This window comes from Aulonocara stuartgranti (genome assembly GCF_965226115.1).
Source record: "Aulonocara stuartgranti genome assembly, chromosome: 11".
Taxonomy (NCBI): Eukaryota; Metazoa; Chordata; class Actinopteri; order Cichliformes; family Cichlidae; genus Aulonocara; species Aulonocara stuartgranti.
In genome coordinates this window covers 27,110,741-27,126,449 of record NC_138947.1, presented here as the reverse complement: position 1 = coordinate 27,126,449, position 15,709 = coordinate 27,110,741, and the positions used below count along the sequence as shown (strand labels likewise).

At 39.1% G+C, this 15,709-nt stretch overlaps 2 protein-coding genes across 2 annotated transcripts; both read right to left on the bottom strand.

Annotated features, from left to right (window-relative positions):
* Positions 1-6,162: 6,162 nt before the first annotated feature.
* On the bottom strand, positions 6,163-8,513 carry LOC309716816 (secretory phospholipase A2 receptor-like). Its single transcript, XM_082550876.1, has 3 exons — positions 7,972-8,513; positions 7,268-7,886; positions 6,163-6,879 (listed from the first exon to the last, which is right to left on the bottom strand). Exons 1-3 carry the CDS (start codon positions 8,250-8,252, stop codon positions 6,679-6,681), a joined length of 1,101 nt encoding a protein of 366 aa, XP_082407002.1. The 5' UTR covers positions 8,253-8,513; the 3' UTR covers positions 6,163-6,678.
* A 2,494-nt stretch (positions 8,514-11,007) lies between these two features.
* On the bottom strand, positions 11,008-15,635 carry LOC309717608 (uncharacterized protein). The gene is made up of 6 exons (XM_082552290.1): positions 15,346-15,635; positions 14,913-15,027; positions 14,307-14,533; positions 13,671-13,818; positions 12,323-12,445; positions 11,008-12,233 (listed from the first exon to the last, which is right to left on the bottom strand). Exons 2-6 carry the CDS (start codon positions 14,995-14,997, stop codon positions 12,151-12,153), a joined length of 666 nt encoding a protein of 221 aa, XP_082408416.1. The 5' UTR covers positions 14,998-15,027; positions 15,346-15,635; the 3' UTR covers positions 11,008-12,150.
* Positions 15,636-15,709: the final 74 nt, after the last annotated feature.

Genomic DNA, 15,709 nt, shown 5'->3' with positions numbered 1-15,709 from the left:
AGATCAAAAAACACCTTGATGCATAAATATGCCGTCTGATTTTTTTTCACCATGCATTGATCCAAAATCACAACTGCACAGAGTGATAACGGAGTTTACCAGGACTGGGAGAATTTCTGAAAAAACCCATCAAAAATGAAAAAAACAACAACAACCCCAAAACAAACAGACCGTGGTTGCAGTGGACACCTTTCTCAGTTTCACTTCAGCTCTTTGTAAGCTATAAGTTTGTAGTTCTCTATGGCTCACCGATGGACCAATGTCAGCAAAAACACAAGTAGTACGAGGTAGGTAGACCGCTTGTTTGAAGCTACATTCAGACTGCCAATGCATCGCCAGTGCACTAGAATGGCTGAACCATAATTTGCCCATCAGAAAACAGAGCAGCAACATGTTTCGTTTTTACAAGATCATTGATTTGATCTATCCAGAATTGACTTTTCAATTCTGAATATGCAAAGAAGACACCAAGACAAAAAACATCCTAAATATGGAAAAAGATAAAGTTTTGCAGTCTTTTAAAATGTATGGGGTCCGAGGAAATTAGCCTCAGCGTCATCCCCGAGTTCTAAATGACATTGGAAGACTCGGTGCATAAATAAACCAAATATCCTAGATGCCCTTAACAAGTCTACAAAACAAAAAAGATTTGCTAAGCACTCTCTTAAAGCAAGCTCAGCACACCTACACCATCACCGAACAGCAACTACAAAGAATCATAACCTTGGCGCCTGATTCCTAAGTCCTAATTCCCATTGTACCTCGCTGCACCATACCTGTGCTTACCTGAGCTGATGGTTCAGTGGCAGTGGTGTGTGCGGTGACAATGTTCTAAGACACTGTCTTGTTAAAAGCGTCTTTCTTATTTTACCTGACTAAGTGCTCCCTCCTCCTCCTCCTCCTCTTTATTTGGGATATAAACAATTGTGTGTACACGTGTCCGGTGTGGATGTGAGATTGGCTGCTGTGTTGACGCATTTACACATGTATCAGAGACCAAAGTCACTGTTGCTACATAAACATCTGCGTGTGTATGGGGATAGCAGGAACAAAGCCTGTCATAATGTCCCTCAGAGAGGACATTCTTAAACGTAGTTGAGAAACTCTGTTATATATGTTGATAGACATTATTATCATGCTCTAAGCTAAGCACTGCTTTGAACTGCAAAGGATGCTTTGACATAACGGTGAGTCGATGAATCCTTTAAATAGACTCATTTGCTGTCCCTGCTGCTTTCAGAGTGGATAGAAGTCAGGAAAATACACACACCAACTCCCTGACAGTAGCATATAGACCACCTTGCTAGCAACAGGTTAGGTCCCTTTTGCCTTCAGTTCTTTAATTTCCGAAAGATCAGCAGTTTCTGAATTACTCAGACTGTCCGGTCATGTCTCCTTCAAAGTCACTTACATCACCTTTCGTTCTCATTCTGATGCTGGTTTGAATTTCAGGGGGTCATCTTGACCATGTCTACATGCCTAAATGCATTGAGTTTTTGTCCCAGGTTGGATTTTCTAGCGTATTTACAGAAACACTAAATCAAGTTGAAGCTTCAGCTCCCTGCACAGGTTTTTCTATGGATTTGCTACGGATTGGCTAAGCCCCTCCATGATCTTAATGTGCTTCTTCTTTAGCCCTTTCTTGCCTTGGCAGTATGTTTTGGGTCACTGTTATATCATGAGACCCATCTACTAAAATATAACAGAATAGCTCTTTATTGTCATTGTACATGTACAATTTGTTCTGGCTGAGGGAAATAAGTTCTTATGGTAATCCACAACCAGTGAGGCAAGACCTTGCTTGGAGATTCATACTGAGGGCGATTGATGGTCTTTTTTATATTTCTTCCATTCCTGAATAATCACAGCAACACTTGTCACCTTCTCGGCAAGCTTCTTGGTGATGGCCATGTTGTTCAGTCCATTGTGTGTGTTTATAATCTTGTCCCTTACATCCTTTTGCATGGGATGGAAGAAATTGTTTCTGCGGACAGGTGTGCTTTGCACATATAATGAGTTGCGATCAGGATTGATTGATCAGTGGGTCACATGGGCACACAGCCAAGCTGTGGGAACCAGAATTCTGGCTGTTATTCGAGATCAAATACTTATTTCAGTCAGTGACATGCAAACCGTTTTATAACTTCTATGTAATGTGTGTTTCTGGATTTTTGTTTTATATGCTATCTCTTTTCATTAAAAAATTAAAATACCATAAAAAGTAGAAACTGTTCATTCCTTTGGAAGTGGCAAAACTTACAAATTCAGATATCAAGTAAGAATTTTTTCCTATTTTCTACTCTATTCATTTTTTGTATAGTGTTATATATTTATCAGTTTTTATGTTTGAAAGTAAAATTTTGCCTGAATTATTAAGGCTTACCTCTAAATGTAGCCTTAAATAAAGACATGCTTGTGTGAGCCTTTGTCATACATGTTATTTTTCATTTCCTTCTCCTTCTCCTTTTTTGGTCATGCCCCCCCCCCACACACACACACATATTGTCCTGTTTCTGCCATTTGAAGATCTGCTAAGTTTCCAGGTATCCCCGGTGCTCATCTTTCTGTGGAATATGTTGCACTGTTTTGGTCTGATGGTTGCTGGGCATTTTCCGTTTATTTGTCCTGGGCAGGATATAGAGGTCGTTCTGAGAAGAAAACTTTCAGCTTTCTCCTTGGTTAAAAGATAGCATAAACAAAAACACAGTTTTCAAATTGCGATGTGTTTGTTTTTGTTTAATAAGGTGTTTGTGTACAAGTATGCTGGTTAGTTATCCGCGTAGATTTTCTTTGGTGTTACATTTTATCATGCCGTATAGTGGTGCCATTCCTTGTTCTGTCACACAGCAGAAAAAAGCCGAGGTAGACTGTATCCGTCTGATACCTGCAAGGTTAGAAAAGAGAGACAATGACACAGACACAAGAATGTAAAGTATGTGTGCTGAGGTTTTGGTCTATGGGAGAGTAAAATACTTTGACACATGATAGTGGCAAAGCTGATGACAAGAAAGGAAAATGGGGGAGTGGAAAAACTAAAATCCAACATTTTTTTTTTACATCCCAATGCTATGCTTATGCTTAGCTTAACTCATTTATAATTCATCAATGGTTTGAAGTTATTTTTTATACAATTAAATCACATTATTAAGCATACAGGGGTGAAAGAATGAGGCACTCAATAACAGCTGTGTGTGTGGTGTCTGTCTGCATAAAGCACCACTTGCTTGTCATAAGTGAGGTTAAATAAAGGTCATTTTCTTCCATGACATTGGCATGTCACTGATAGAATTACAGGACGTGTCCTGTACAATATGTAAAGGACACTCATGCATTTCTTTTTGTGAAGGTAAGAGGTTTCTATCTGCAGGCGCTGTTTTCTTCTTCTCTGGCCTCCTATCTATATTAAAGAACATTTTAACAGCAATAAGAAACCACAGTAAAGTTTATCCTCGAACAGGTATGAAACTACTCTGAAACTACCCCAGGTCAATATAGTATACTATTGTTCTTTGACAGTGAAGCTGTTGAAAGTCTGGTTCTTTTCTTTAAATACAGGTTGTAAAAGTAAAACAAGCTCTCAAAAATAACATTTACAGTCGCAGGACATCATTACAGTTCGTACAGAACTAAGAAAGAAGGCATTTTCTGCCCCGTCTTCAAGGACTAGATTATAGAAGCTCTCTCGATGATCGATTTCACTTGCAGACTTTAAAAGACATACAAATGACCTTGTGAAATCATCACTGGGAACTAGTTCCTGTTTTTGACATGACTGTGTAAACATTAGACAATTCTTTGCTCTTTTTATGTTTTTTGTTTTTTTTATTGTTGTAATTTTAATATGTTGTCTCTCTTGTATTTGAGACATTGAGTCTCAGTGGGACTACCTAATAAATAAAGGTTAAATAAATAATGTCAACTACTTGTTTTGGAGACATAATGTTTTAAAGCATGGCATAAACCAAAATGTTTATAAAATATTTATGTTATGTGTTGATTTTTGGAGAGCAAAATTTAAATTTCAAATCTCTCAGGAGCTCTCCGAAGGCGAACAAATCCTCCTTAAAAGCACAAAAAAATAGAGGCTGTATCTAAAAGTTGTAAAAGCTATAAAACTGATCAACTGCCCCACAACTAACTCAACTCGGCCAGTGCTACTAGTTATTACTAGTCTACTACTAGTCATTTCTTTCGATATAATGGAACAAGTTAAATAGTTTCATTGTATTTGACAAAGGTCATCTTGAGAAGACACACTGAACAGTGGACACACACGTGCGCCTCTGTTATGGTGGTATTTGAGGGTGTTTTTCCATAAACAGGAGAAAGAAAGGTGTGAGGACAGGTAAGCTTACGTAATAGTTAGAAGTCAGACCTAGAAATGTGTATAATAATAATCCTTGCACATAATTATCCTTACAATGATATCATTATAATGATATCATAACAATAACAATAAAAGCCCAACAATAACAATAAAAATGATAAAGCCCTTCAAAATAAAGTCACAACATGGTTTATACGCAAACAGAAAGTCATTCAGATTTACTAGTTGGTGGCCATGTGAGAGTCCTGTGTGTTTAGACAGTTAGATTTAATCCCAGCCAGAGTAAGAAATAAAAAGTGAGGAACATAACCTGACTGGCTCCTAAACACATATCCATCATTTTCCTCATTCATCTTTTAGCCATGCTAACACTACGGGCTAAGATGAGACACTAGAATATGACAGAAACCTATCGTGGTGCGGACCGAGGTGCAGATGAGCAGCTGAATCAACACTTTGCTCCAAACTACCTCACTGTATCAACTAAAAGTTGAGGGAGAATTCTCTCCTGCTGATCTCACTCTCTCTCTCTCTTTCTTTCTCTCTCCCTCTCTGTCTGTGTGTGTGTTTTGCTGGGCTCGTCAGTCAGGTGTCACAACACACAGCAGAGTGAGTGAGGATCCCAGTCAAAGGCAATCAAATGGCAGGGTAAGCGCTGTATTACTAATGAGAGACTTGGTCCCTGTTTTATGCACCCAGACGTGGCACGTTTTATGAGTAGCAATGTTTTAGTGAAGTTGGAGAGAACTTTAGCAACATTAAGTTTAGAAATAAATGGTTAGTTTATTGGAAATGTTATGAGCAGCTTGCTTAGACTGACATGAGGGTGGAAAGTTAAAAAAAAAGCAAATACAAGTAGGTAGTAGCTGGTCCTGAGACAAACTGTAATCACCACCAGGGGGAAGCAAAACACAAGAGGTCGCTAAAAGAGATTTACTTCATATCAACAGGGAATTAAGTCCATGCTGAAGTGGCAAAAACTGCAGTTCAACACAGACTCTTGTGATAAAAAGTCAAATTTTAGAGGATTCAAAAGCATATTTACTCACTGTAAAAAGGCCTTTGCATGGTTTCACCATTCATAACAAAACTGAGAAGGGTGGTTTATTTATTTATTTATTATTATCATCATCATCATTAGTAGTAGTAGTAGTATGCATGTATGAGGCCACCTCTGGCTTCATTTCATGGCTCAACAGTTTTCTCTGGTATCAACTGCCTACTGTTATATGCTACTAAGTCACTCTGAGAGTAGATAGTTAAGCATACTGTAACTCAAATTTGTGTGTAAGACTAATGCAGACATTACGCAGTGGAGTTCCATCAGGAAAAGTAAGGCAAGTAACGCTTGCCTTACTATCACATTTAGAAATAGACATTAATTAAATAATACCGAAAAAAGGGATCTCTCTCCTTTCATTTCAGACAGTGCTGTCATAAAGCTCCTTGCCTGTTTACATCCATCCGTTACATTATTGCCATCTGTATGGTGTATCCATCTCCTGTTAACAATGGCTTGAACTGGGCAAGCTGAGAGGCCAGGAGCTTTTTTCTGTTTTTTTTCACATTTGCATCATCGATAAACCTCTGCCATGTTAAACAGATGTGGGGAATCATCTCTGGATGCCTTTCAGTGGTCCTCGACACTGACATAGCTTTGACAGGCAGGATTTGCTCGTCTTGGTTCAGGTGTCCATTGTTCTTGTGGTGTTATCATTTGGAGGATTGAAGGTGAAAGCTTTTGCAGATTGAAGAGCTTTGCTATGGGCTCAACATGTGGTCATAAATATTTTGTACTTGTAAGTCAGTTTTGTACTTGTAAATCAGGATTTGTATGTGTAAAAAGATTTGTGTGTGCGTAAAAAAGATTTGTGTGTGGACTTAGCCAGAAAAAAACCCTGCAAGTTACAAGTACGAATTTTGACCCTGTTTTTCTTCCTTTCATCTGATTGGTCAATGTCATGTCAATCACAAATGTAACAATCCAATCAGAGAACAGATGGGTTTTCAAGAAGTCATCTAAAGTCATTTAAGGTCCTTGAATAATATATCTGTCATTAAAGGAGCCTTTGTCACTGTAGCTCAAAGCCATGTAATGCTTTCGTGTTTTAATGATGCAACTGATCTTGCCTGATCTGCACTTCTCGTTTTAAAGTATCTACAACCTCAGAGTACACCGTTGTTTTCAGAGATCATAACATATGTATATGGTATAATGTGTGTTACAATGAAAGGATTAATAAATAATATTAGCATCACACTTAGCATAGATTTGATTAGTGCATAACTCTAACGTACAGATAGAACAACCATTACTATCGCATTTGATGTTAAGCTGCCAGTTTCATTCACTATGGGGTCACTTCAATGCAGACAAAGTTTCTTCTGTCTGCGCAGTCCCTGATCATCCACGTGCTGTTTGTGTCAAACTTGGACAAAGTCCCACAGTGTTCCCAGTTGGACGGACAGTCCGGCAGCATATCTTTGGGACCTGGTTTGTCTCCATTTAACCAAAACCATTTTCCTCCCAGGAAGCGCAAGCCAATCCAAGCCTGAGAAACACAGGACAAAACTGGGAGAGTCACTCCTGGCTGTGGAAGTGTTGATATAAGAGATTTCTATTTGCAAATTAAGCCGGACACAAATACTCATTACCGAGGCTTTAGTGAAGCCTTTCCTGAAATGAATATTGATCCTTTTTTTAATTTACCCCCACCCCCTCCTCCCCCCCCCCCCCCATGCAGTTGTTTTGTACAGTATAGATTTTAAACACATTGGACATGAAAGGACATCTCCACAGCACAGCCTGCCTTAAAGCACTGAACTAGTAGAAAGAGTAAAGCCACTTGAACGTGAACTCCTCTGGTGTTTAATGCAGAATCTATGAACAAGTGATGCATTTAGAAGAACATCTATAATTCAAAACTAATAAACTCAAACCTCATCAGTGGTTGCTCTGTAGATCCTGTCTCTGACATAGTTGTACTGAGAGACATCGGTCAGGCTCAGGAGGTCGTATGTACAACCAGCACATGATGCTTTCATCTCTCTGCAGTGAATCAAGGCGTCCTCCCATGTCTTGTTCTCATTCACCACCACCAGGTTGTCAACAAAACAAAAAGGGTTAAACTTTTCAGAGCAAGCATAGCCTACCCAGCCTCCGATAAAAGCATGCAAAGAGCCACAGTCTGCAGTGAGGGGCTGTCCTGGTGCCCAGTTTCTGTAGCTAGATGCTAAACTACCCGTCCAGTTCCAGGTCTTGCCTCCCACTCGATACAGTCCAATCCAGCCCCGTTTGTCAACATCACCTGAGTTTACCTGGGTGACAGTGGCTAGGTAACCATAGTTTTCCATACAGAACTTTACAGCATCATACCAACTGAGCATAACAGTGTGATACTGGATTACATCACCTCGGGAACAGTAGACATTATTGATACTTGAACATTGTGCACTGTACCACATGAGGTCATCTCCTACAACTGCACAGTAGTCCTGCTGTGCAGAGGCCCATTTGCTGGTATGTGAGAGGTCATCACCTGAGACACCTTCACCTGTTCTGAAATCAACACAACAATCATCTCAAAATCAGCATAAACAGACATGGATATTGACATAAAGGTCATTTCAAAATTGACACTCACCTTAGATTTATAGACTTCCAGAATGAGTCATCTTCAGGATCTCTGAGCAGACCAATCCAAGTGTTTGGGATATTCCTTTGGACCAAAAATGGTATAATAACTTTCATATTTATCATCTCCAAAGTAGCCAAGTCAACATAATGTGTCTGGCAGAATAGTCTTGCTTGTGTCCAGTTCCTTTTCCCAATAAAAATTTGTGTGTCACGTTCAATGTTTCCTTGTAAGCCACAGGCAGCCGTTAGTACGAGGCAAAGTGCCAGTTCAAAGTTGCTTTTCCCCATATCTGCTCCTGTTTGGACAACAAGCCACACAGATCAGTTTTCAGAGATTGTATTTGCTGTCAGTCAGTTTATGATGTGATCCGTGGCTGCTGAACAGCAATCACCCTGCTTTTATAGCAACCAGCTATGTGATCAGTGCCACCTACACACACCTCAACATCCAGCTTACCAATAGGAACTCTGCACAATTTCAAATACATTTCAAATGGCCCTGTTGTTGTACTCTCCTGTTGTCACCTTTGACTTTGTTCTTAAAGATGCTCTCCTACTCTACTGTGACACTACATGTTTTATTTTATATTTGTTGAAATAGTTTGGGAAAACTCTTCCTTTCTCTCTAATTGGGAAACTAATTGCATCTGTTTGAGAATGTCTAATTTCTTTCTTAATAAGTGTGCAATCCAGTTAACTCCCACTACTACTAATAAGTGAGGTTTTAACAACAGCTCAATCATATTCAGTCTTGTATGGAGCTTGAAACAGAGTTAATCTTAGTTCAATCTTAACCCTGTATCCCTAGCATTACCCACTGCTAAAACCCCCACCAAATCTGGTATATATTTATACGATATTTGCATGAATGGGGGTCTTTGCTTCTTTCAAGCAGTTACAAAGGAAATAGGGATTGCAAAGTAACATCTTATCCCTGCTACCTGCAGGTAACGTCAGGTATAAATTAATTTTGAGACTATAATAGAGAGTAGCATGTAGAAAAATATGTTAAAATCCCACCTGACGCTCTCTTGTCTGCAGGCGCCTCCTCTTCTGCTAAGCGGGAAAATTACTTTGGAGAATGTATTCCAGACGACATTTGGGAGAACTGCCTTGAAAACATACAAGAACGCTTTCCATTGTCTCATTCAGTTTAAATTCATTCCCAGGCTTCATTATATTGTCAGGGGATGTAGCTCAGTGGTAAAGCACATGCTTTGCATGTCTGAGGTCCTGGGTTCAATCCCCAGCATCTCCAGGTTTTTATACCATCAAGCTTCTGAGCTACAGCTCAAAACTTCTACTGAATTTCCTGGAGGAATCCACCCGAGGGATTAATAAAGTTTCATCTAATGTAATCTACTCCGAGTTGCTGTATAATATGTATCGAAATGTGTCCAGAGTTTTTGACTATCCCACAAAATCCAGCTTTTTTTGGCTGAGATATGTACCCCAATGTATGCGGTCACTAAGAAACTGTTTAGACCAGAACCTTTTTTTGCTCACTCATGGTGTTTCTGAGACTTTCAGAAACGTTTTCTGTCATATTGTCTTTTAGCAGGCAATAAATAAATAGATAATAAATAGACTGCCCACTCAACCTGACAAATACACTCCATCTAAAAAAGATAAGACACGCTGGGGATGACAAGAGATGTACCTGGAAAGACTGCTGAGTGAGTGAGATTCTACATTGGACTTATTTGTGGATGTGAGAAGGATTTTTATTTTCTTTCTTTTCTGCCTCCACATCAATCTTTCCCTAAAGTTTTCATAAAATGTAGGTGTGTCTAACAAAGGATCAGACGTTTCTTTCTACTAGAAAAACCATGACAGTAAAAGTGGCCTGATCTCATTTGCTCCTTATGTAAGAAAATGGGAATCGTAAAAAAACAAATTTTAAGTAAGCACATAAAGTGGACCCAAATGCAGCCATGTGTGGTGGAGTAAAAGGCTCTGATGCTCTGTGTTTTAAAGCCCCAAAGAGATTTTCTACATTCAAATCCAGCCAGTCTCTGGGCTTAGTTGGCAAATTAAGGTTAGGTAAATGTCTGAATTTGAATCTTATTCAATATGACAGGCTACTGACCTCTGTCTCTTTCACGAGTCTTAGTTATTGGTCCAAATGACTGAAGTGCAGAAGAAGATGATGAAATGATAAAAGAAGATATCAGCAGAAGGCAAAAGAGCAAAGGACTTTCAAACTGGATCTGTTAAAATAAAACCTTTGGTATGGTCGGCCGTTCTGAAATATTTAACTGACTCAGGATAATGAGCCAAACATGTGAAGGGAAAATCCATCAGTTATCATCATAAAGCTTCATAATTCATAATGTGGATCAGCTGTGGACTGCCTTTCTTAATTTTGAATATAAACAGAGAAGAGAAGAGAGTACAGTCTAATACTCTAAAACCATCTGCATTGTTGAAGCCGGATTGATATAAAAGTTCACTTTAACTAGAACCAAGACTGCAAATGAAAGTGATGTGCAGTTATAGGTAGAAAAATCAGATTTTATACAACAATTTGTATTTGTTGTATAAAAATGTGGAATTTTTCATAGATTCAACTAAAGAAATGGGAGCAGATGTTGCGCCGGATATTGTGATGTCTAATCGCATTACTGACTCGTGGTTGCAGGGACAATTCATCCGGGTGTCTTGTTCTAAAGTGAATACAAGAAGGTCTGACCAGCACAACATTATAGAAGGAAAAAAAATCTGATGGTAAACTTCCTACAGACTACAGAAGAAAATCAAGCCTACATCTACAACAAATGTCATAGACATAGACATCCAGATATCTCATTAAACACAACGAAAGGCCGTATCAAACGTAGTTTTTTATCTAACTTATCTTCTTAGGCTTTTCTGGGCCTGGATTCTACAAAAAACATGGTCATAGAATGATTTTTTGATATATTGATTAGGAGTTAGAGCACCTAACCTGCTCCTCTAATAACTAATGACCCAAGATTACATAGTGACCCACAGAGCGAATCAAACAGCTCAATATGGAGAAAAAAAATCAGTAAGGGCTGGATTAAAGTGCACTCAGCTTTTATTTTTAACATCAGTGTGTCTCATGAAAAGTGTGAGCAGCTGCAGCGAGATATATGTAAAGAAACATACAAATATATTTAATATATGAAAAAATTAAAGTAGAATGCATAGACGGCAAATAACCACATACACACAAAGCATAAAGAGTGATACACCCTGAGCTGTAAAAACTTAAAGCAACTCTGCTCTGTGCTGTCTTTATGGAAAAAGCAACATATAAATATAGATGCTCACTTCATTCAATAAACTCCAGTACATCAACATCTACAGTGTACTTTTAATTTATTAGCATATGCAAATTATGTTGACTAAGAGTTTTTATTCACAGTCATTCTTTGATGATCAGCTTTTCCTCAGAGTAAGTGCTTCCCTCAAGTGGACAAACTGACCTACTGTTAAAAGCACATGTAGTTCCTGCATTAGTGAGCAGCCCATTGTCAGGCTGAAAGCCTTCAAAAGCAGGCATAAATGGAGCAGAGAGAGAAAAATGTCAGTGCCATGTAGTAAAACATGGCACCGACTGGCTACAATGCACCGTCATTTCTTTCCTTTTCCTTCCACCTGGAGCTGAGATGAAAACATGTTTACAGATTCAAAATCATCAAGTGATACTAAATTACCTGTAATCACAATTTCAAGTTTAAGTGGCCTAAATCACATCGTCCTTTCAATAAGTAATCAGAATTGGTACAGGTGATTTTTGCGTCGTTGCACTGCATAAATGTGGAATTATAATATTTCCAAAATAAAACAGCTATAAAATACCAGTGTTGTTTTTCAAGCTAAGAGAACGACTTATTTAGATGTAAATGAGCTCATTGCTCTTTGTCTGCCTGATTTTTCTTTTCTCTACACACATACATACACTAATTTTAAGTAAGTAAGCAAGATTTATTTGGCTTGTGGTCACGAATAATTTAAAGCGTGAGAAGAAATTATTCAAAGCATCTAAATTGAACAGATCAAAGTGTAGGAACAGATTGTCTCGTCATATCTATGAGCACTTTCAGTAAAAGTATTGATTTTAAACATTTGCAACAGCATTATCTCCAGACCTTGGCTCAGTCCAGCTCTCACTTTAGCTAGCCTGGTAACAAAATAGAAACAGTTTGTGTATCTATTTTCAGTCTGTCACATCCTGACTTGATTTCTTCTTTTGTTCCGTTGATACAATAGTGATCATATCATCTTCGGTTTCTTCCCCACCTAAAAGCACAGACACATTGTATATTAATTGTCAGTCTATTTATTCTTCTCAGTCATTTCTTGTGCTAATAAATTTATCCATCACTCACCGAAGCATTCCTGGAAGGACTCAGATTTGACCAGGAAGGTGTATAACAAAGCTGCCACTAACAGGACGCCAAAGAATCCTCCAAGAATACAGCCAATGAGAAGGACATTGGTTGCACCAGTATCTAGGCATAAAGTAAAAATAAAAACAACATGAGTGCAAAACAGGACACCGCCATGTAAAGGAAACTTTACATGCTGTCTCAACTACACAGGCTTTTCGTGGTCTCTGCAGATTGAGCCAGCCTTGTTGCATCGTGTTTAAGAGAGGTCTCACCTTTCAGAGGGTATCATTCTTTTTCTCCTTATCAGAGGAGAAAAAGATCACTATATCTAAGATTATAACTGTATCTGGATCCTATGTATCCAAGTCATGCCATGAACAGATATGATGAAGAAGGCTTTCAGTTTTAAGGCATTCCTCAGAGATGAGCACCTCCCTGTAGTTTGTGTGCTTAGAAATGTTCAAAAATCTCAATGCCCATATATGGATGAGGTGGATGATGTAACCAGAGCAGCCCTAGTCTCGGCAAAGTAAATACATTAGAAATTAGACTTGCACCTGATTATGTACTGTGTGTGTGTGTGTATTTAACTGAAAAGGCTGAAAAGACGCATTGCTTATTACACTTTCAGTTTGTCATAAGGTGCGTCCTGCTTCGAGGTAGGTAAAACTATATGCTCTCTATCTCCTCTTTTCTGCCTCACTCAGTCCTCTACTTCCTGGAGAGATTGAAAATGAACACTGACAAAAAAACAAACAAACCACTCAATAAAAAGCTAAAGGGTTAAAATGACTGCACATTAATGAAATGCTGCCAAATTGAAGTTAAGAATCTCATATTGAAGAAACAATTTGAGTTTTAGTGGTTTATCTGCAAAAAAATGATCACTTAAACTTGTTGCCATAAGATGTAAAAGCTGCAATGCCCATTGTCTGTGGAAAGTCACTAAGCTCAGGGTGTCCTCTTGACAGTACAGCAGGACTCCATAGACTGCAAACATTTTGTTGGGCACAGTGGTCTCAGACTTAGTGTCCCCCACAGAGAATTGACAGGTCTTAGTGTGTAATGTTGAGGTCCTACAATTAAGAGAGAAAACCCAAAAGTCAGATGATCCCCTCTGAGAAAGAACTAGGAGATGATGTTATTTCTCCTTTTAACCCCCTTTTAATGGTAAGAAACTACGGGAAACGCTCAAAGTGGGGCAACCATCTGATTAAACTGCAACTACTGAAAGGTACAAATAAAGCGACTTGGACCTGAACCCAAGAGACTACTGGATTGAATTAAACTGAAGACATGCAACGTTAGGCAATGCACTTAGTTTTACTGTATTTCAATACTTCACCATAAACATGCAGGACGGCAGAGAGCGCTCTCGGGTTGCTCAGCTGCTGACAAACTACTCTTGTGCCGTTGTGGGGCAAGGCAGTTCCCAGGAGGGTCCACGTAGCCAGCGACTCTCCATTCTTCATTTCACAACGTCCATAGACAGCCTGAGGATGGAGAAAGAGGAGAGAAAGGAGACTGAATAAGGGATTCAAAAGTGCTTCAAAAGAAGACGTTTTCATAGGGTGATTGATGGTGGTCAATTTACAATGTCAACACAATCTTAACACACGTAAGACGATGATACTATAAAATGATCCTGGGTCGTTTGATGGGGATGAGTTGAAAATGCACCATAGTGCAAACATGTTAAACTCATGATTGAATGTCCTTATAATGACCACTTACAATGAAAAAAATGAATATGCAGACACGCTTAGAATATATAAATCCACGGCACAGTGAGGGCTGCTGTAACCTTATTGTAAATGTGACTTGGTTCTACTTTGGTTTCCTAGAAAAGCTTTGTCATATTTGTTCCTCAATGTGCACATCCTGTTTCTGCTTCTTCAGAAAGACTCCCTGTAATCTAATAGCAGCTGTTTCCTGTCAGAAAACAACAGTCACATGGTCACTCCCCCCTCCCCTCCCTCACCTGGGGGATGTCTTCCACGTGGCCACCGGGGCAGGTGAGGCTGTAGTTGTGATTACTCCCATACAAGGTAAACGTGAGGTTCGGATGTGCTTCGGGCACGCCACAGTGAAACACTGCAGGCTCTCCCACACCCACTGAGATGTTAGATGGCTGTGTGCTGTACTTGAGAGCACCAGTGCTTGGAGCTTTGGTGGTGGTGCTAGCAGTACTCAAAGTTGTGTTTTGAGCTGGAGCAGTGATTGGGTGATCAATGCATGCGCGTGAGAGAGAGAGAGAAGGAAGAAAAATGATCAGGTAAAAAGTAAAAAGTTGCAATTTAACAAATGCACTGCTAACCCAAATATATCAGCAATTTATATTTGGTAAAACTAAAGAGTAAAAAAAATTCTTATAGAAAGTAAATAACATCAAAGTTATTTCACAAAATAAATACAAAACAAATATCCAAATACAGAGTCACACCTCCTCTCCTAAATGTATATCTAGCCTAATGACTGGAATGAAATGGATGGAAAGATTTGCGACGATGGAATGAGGAAGCGTGAGAGAGGAATGTCTCAGTGACTGCAAAGTATATTTTGGAAGTCATGGATGTGGTTGGTTTACCTGAGGAAGGTGTGCTGATCTGGAGCACAGTCAGAAACAAGCACATCAGAGGAAGCGCCCTTCTGCTCCTCATTTCTCCGTCCATATTTTCTTCACTATAGTTCCAGTTAGTAACCTGCAAACAACAAAAACTTCATAAACCATAAAAGAAGTTCAGTGAATGCAAAACCAGGTTATACGGGTGCCTGTGTGCGGGAGTGTGTAGATAACCAGTTATTTATGCAACCATTCTTTTCATGGGTGTAGTGCAGCAGTAGATGAACACTGTTCTAGAATTAGATATAGCAAACTGAGAGTGTTGACAACAACATAGTTTTAAAAATACTATAAATTAAACATACACGCAATCTAACATGCTGCTCTATGTCACCTGAGCAAATGACTTACTTTTTTCATTTTAGAAAACATATGAATTTCAAATGAAATTACTTACACTGAGCACAAAACGAACTGGAATTTCCCAACCAGCTCTACAGAAAGCTTCCTTATTTGAAGATTGTTTGACGGTGCCTCTTTAAAAAGAAAATCCTATTTATTGCACAGATGTGGTGGAGACCGGCCGCTGTGACGAACATCTGCGCCCACTGTCCATAACAGTGTCACTGTCCTCACACTTCTTACCCTTCGCTGCTTCACTTCTTTCTGCCTATCTCCATCCGCTCGCTTCAGAAGTTCAGGACAACAGGGCGCTTTTAGGAATGTGGAGAACTTCCTTATGTGCAAGCTGGATTGATGAAAACAAGTAACAAACAGGTTATGCAGGCCCAGCCTGAACCGATTATAGCTGGGTCAGACGT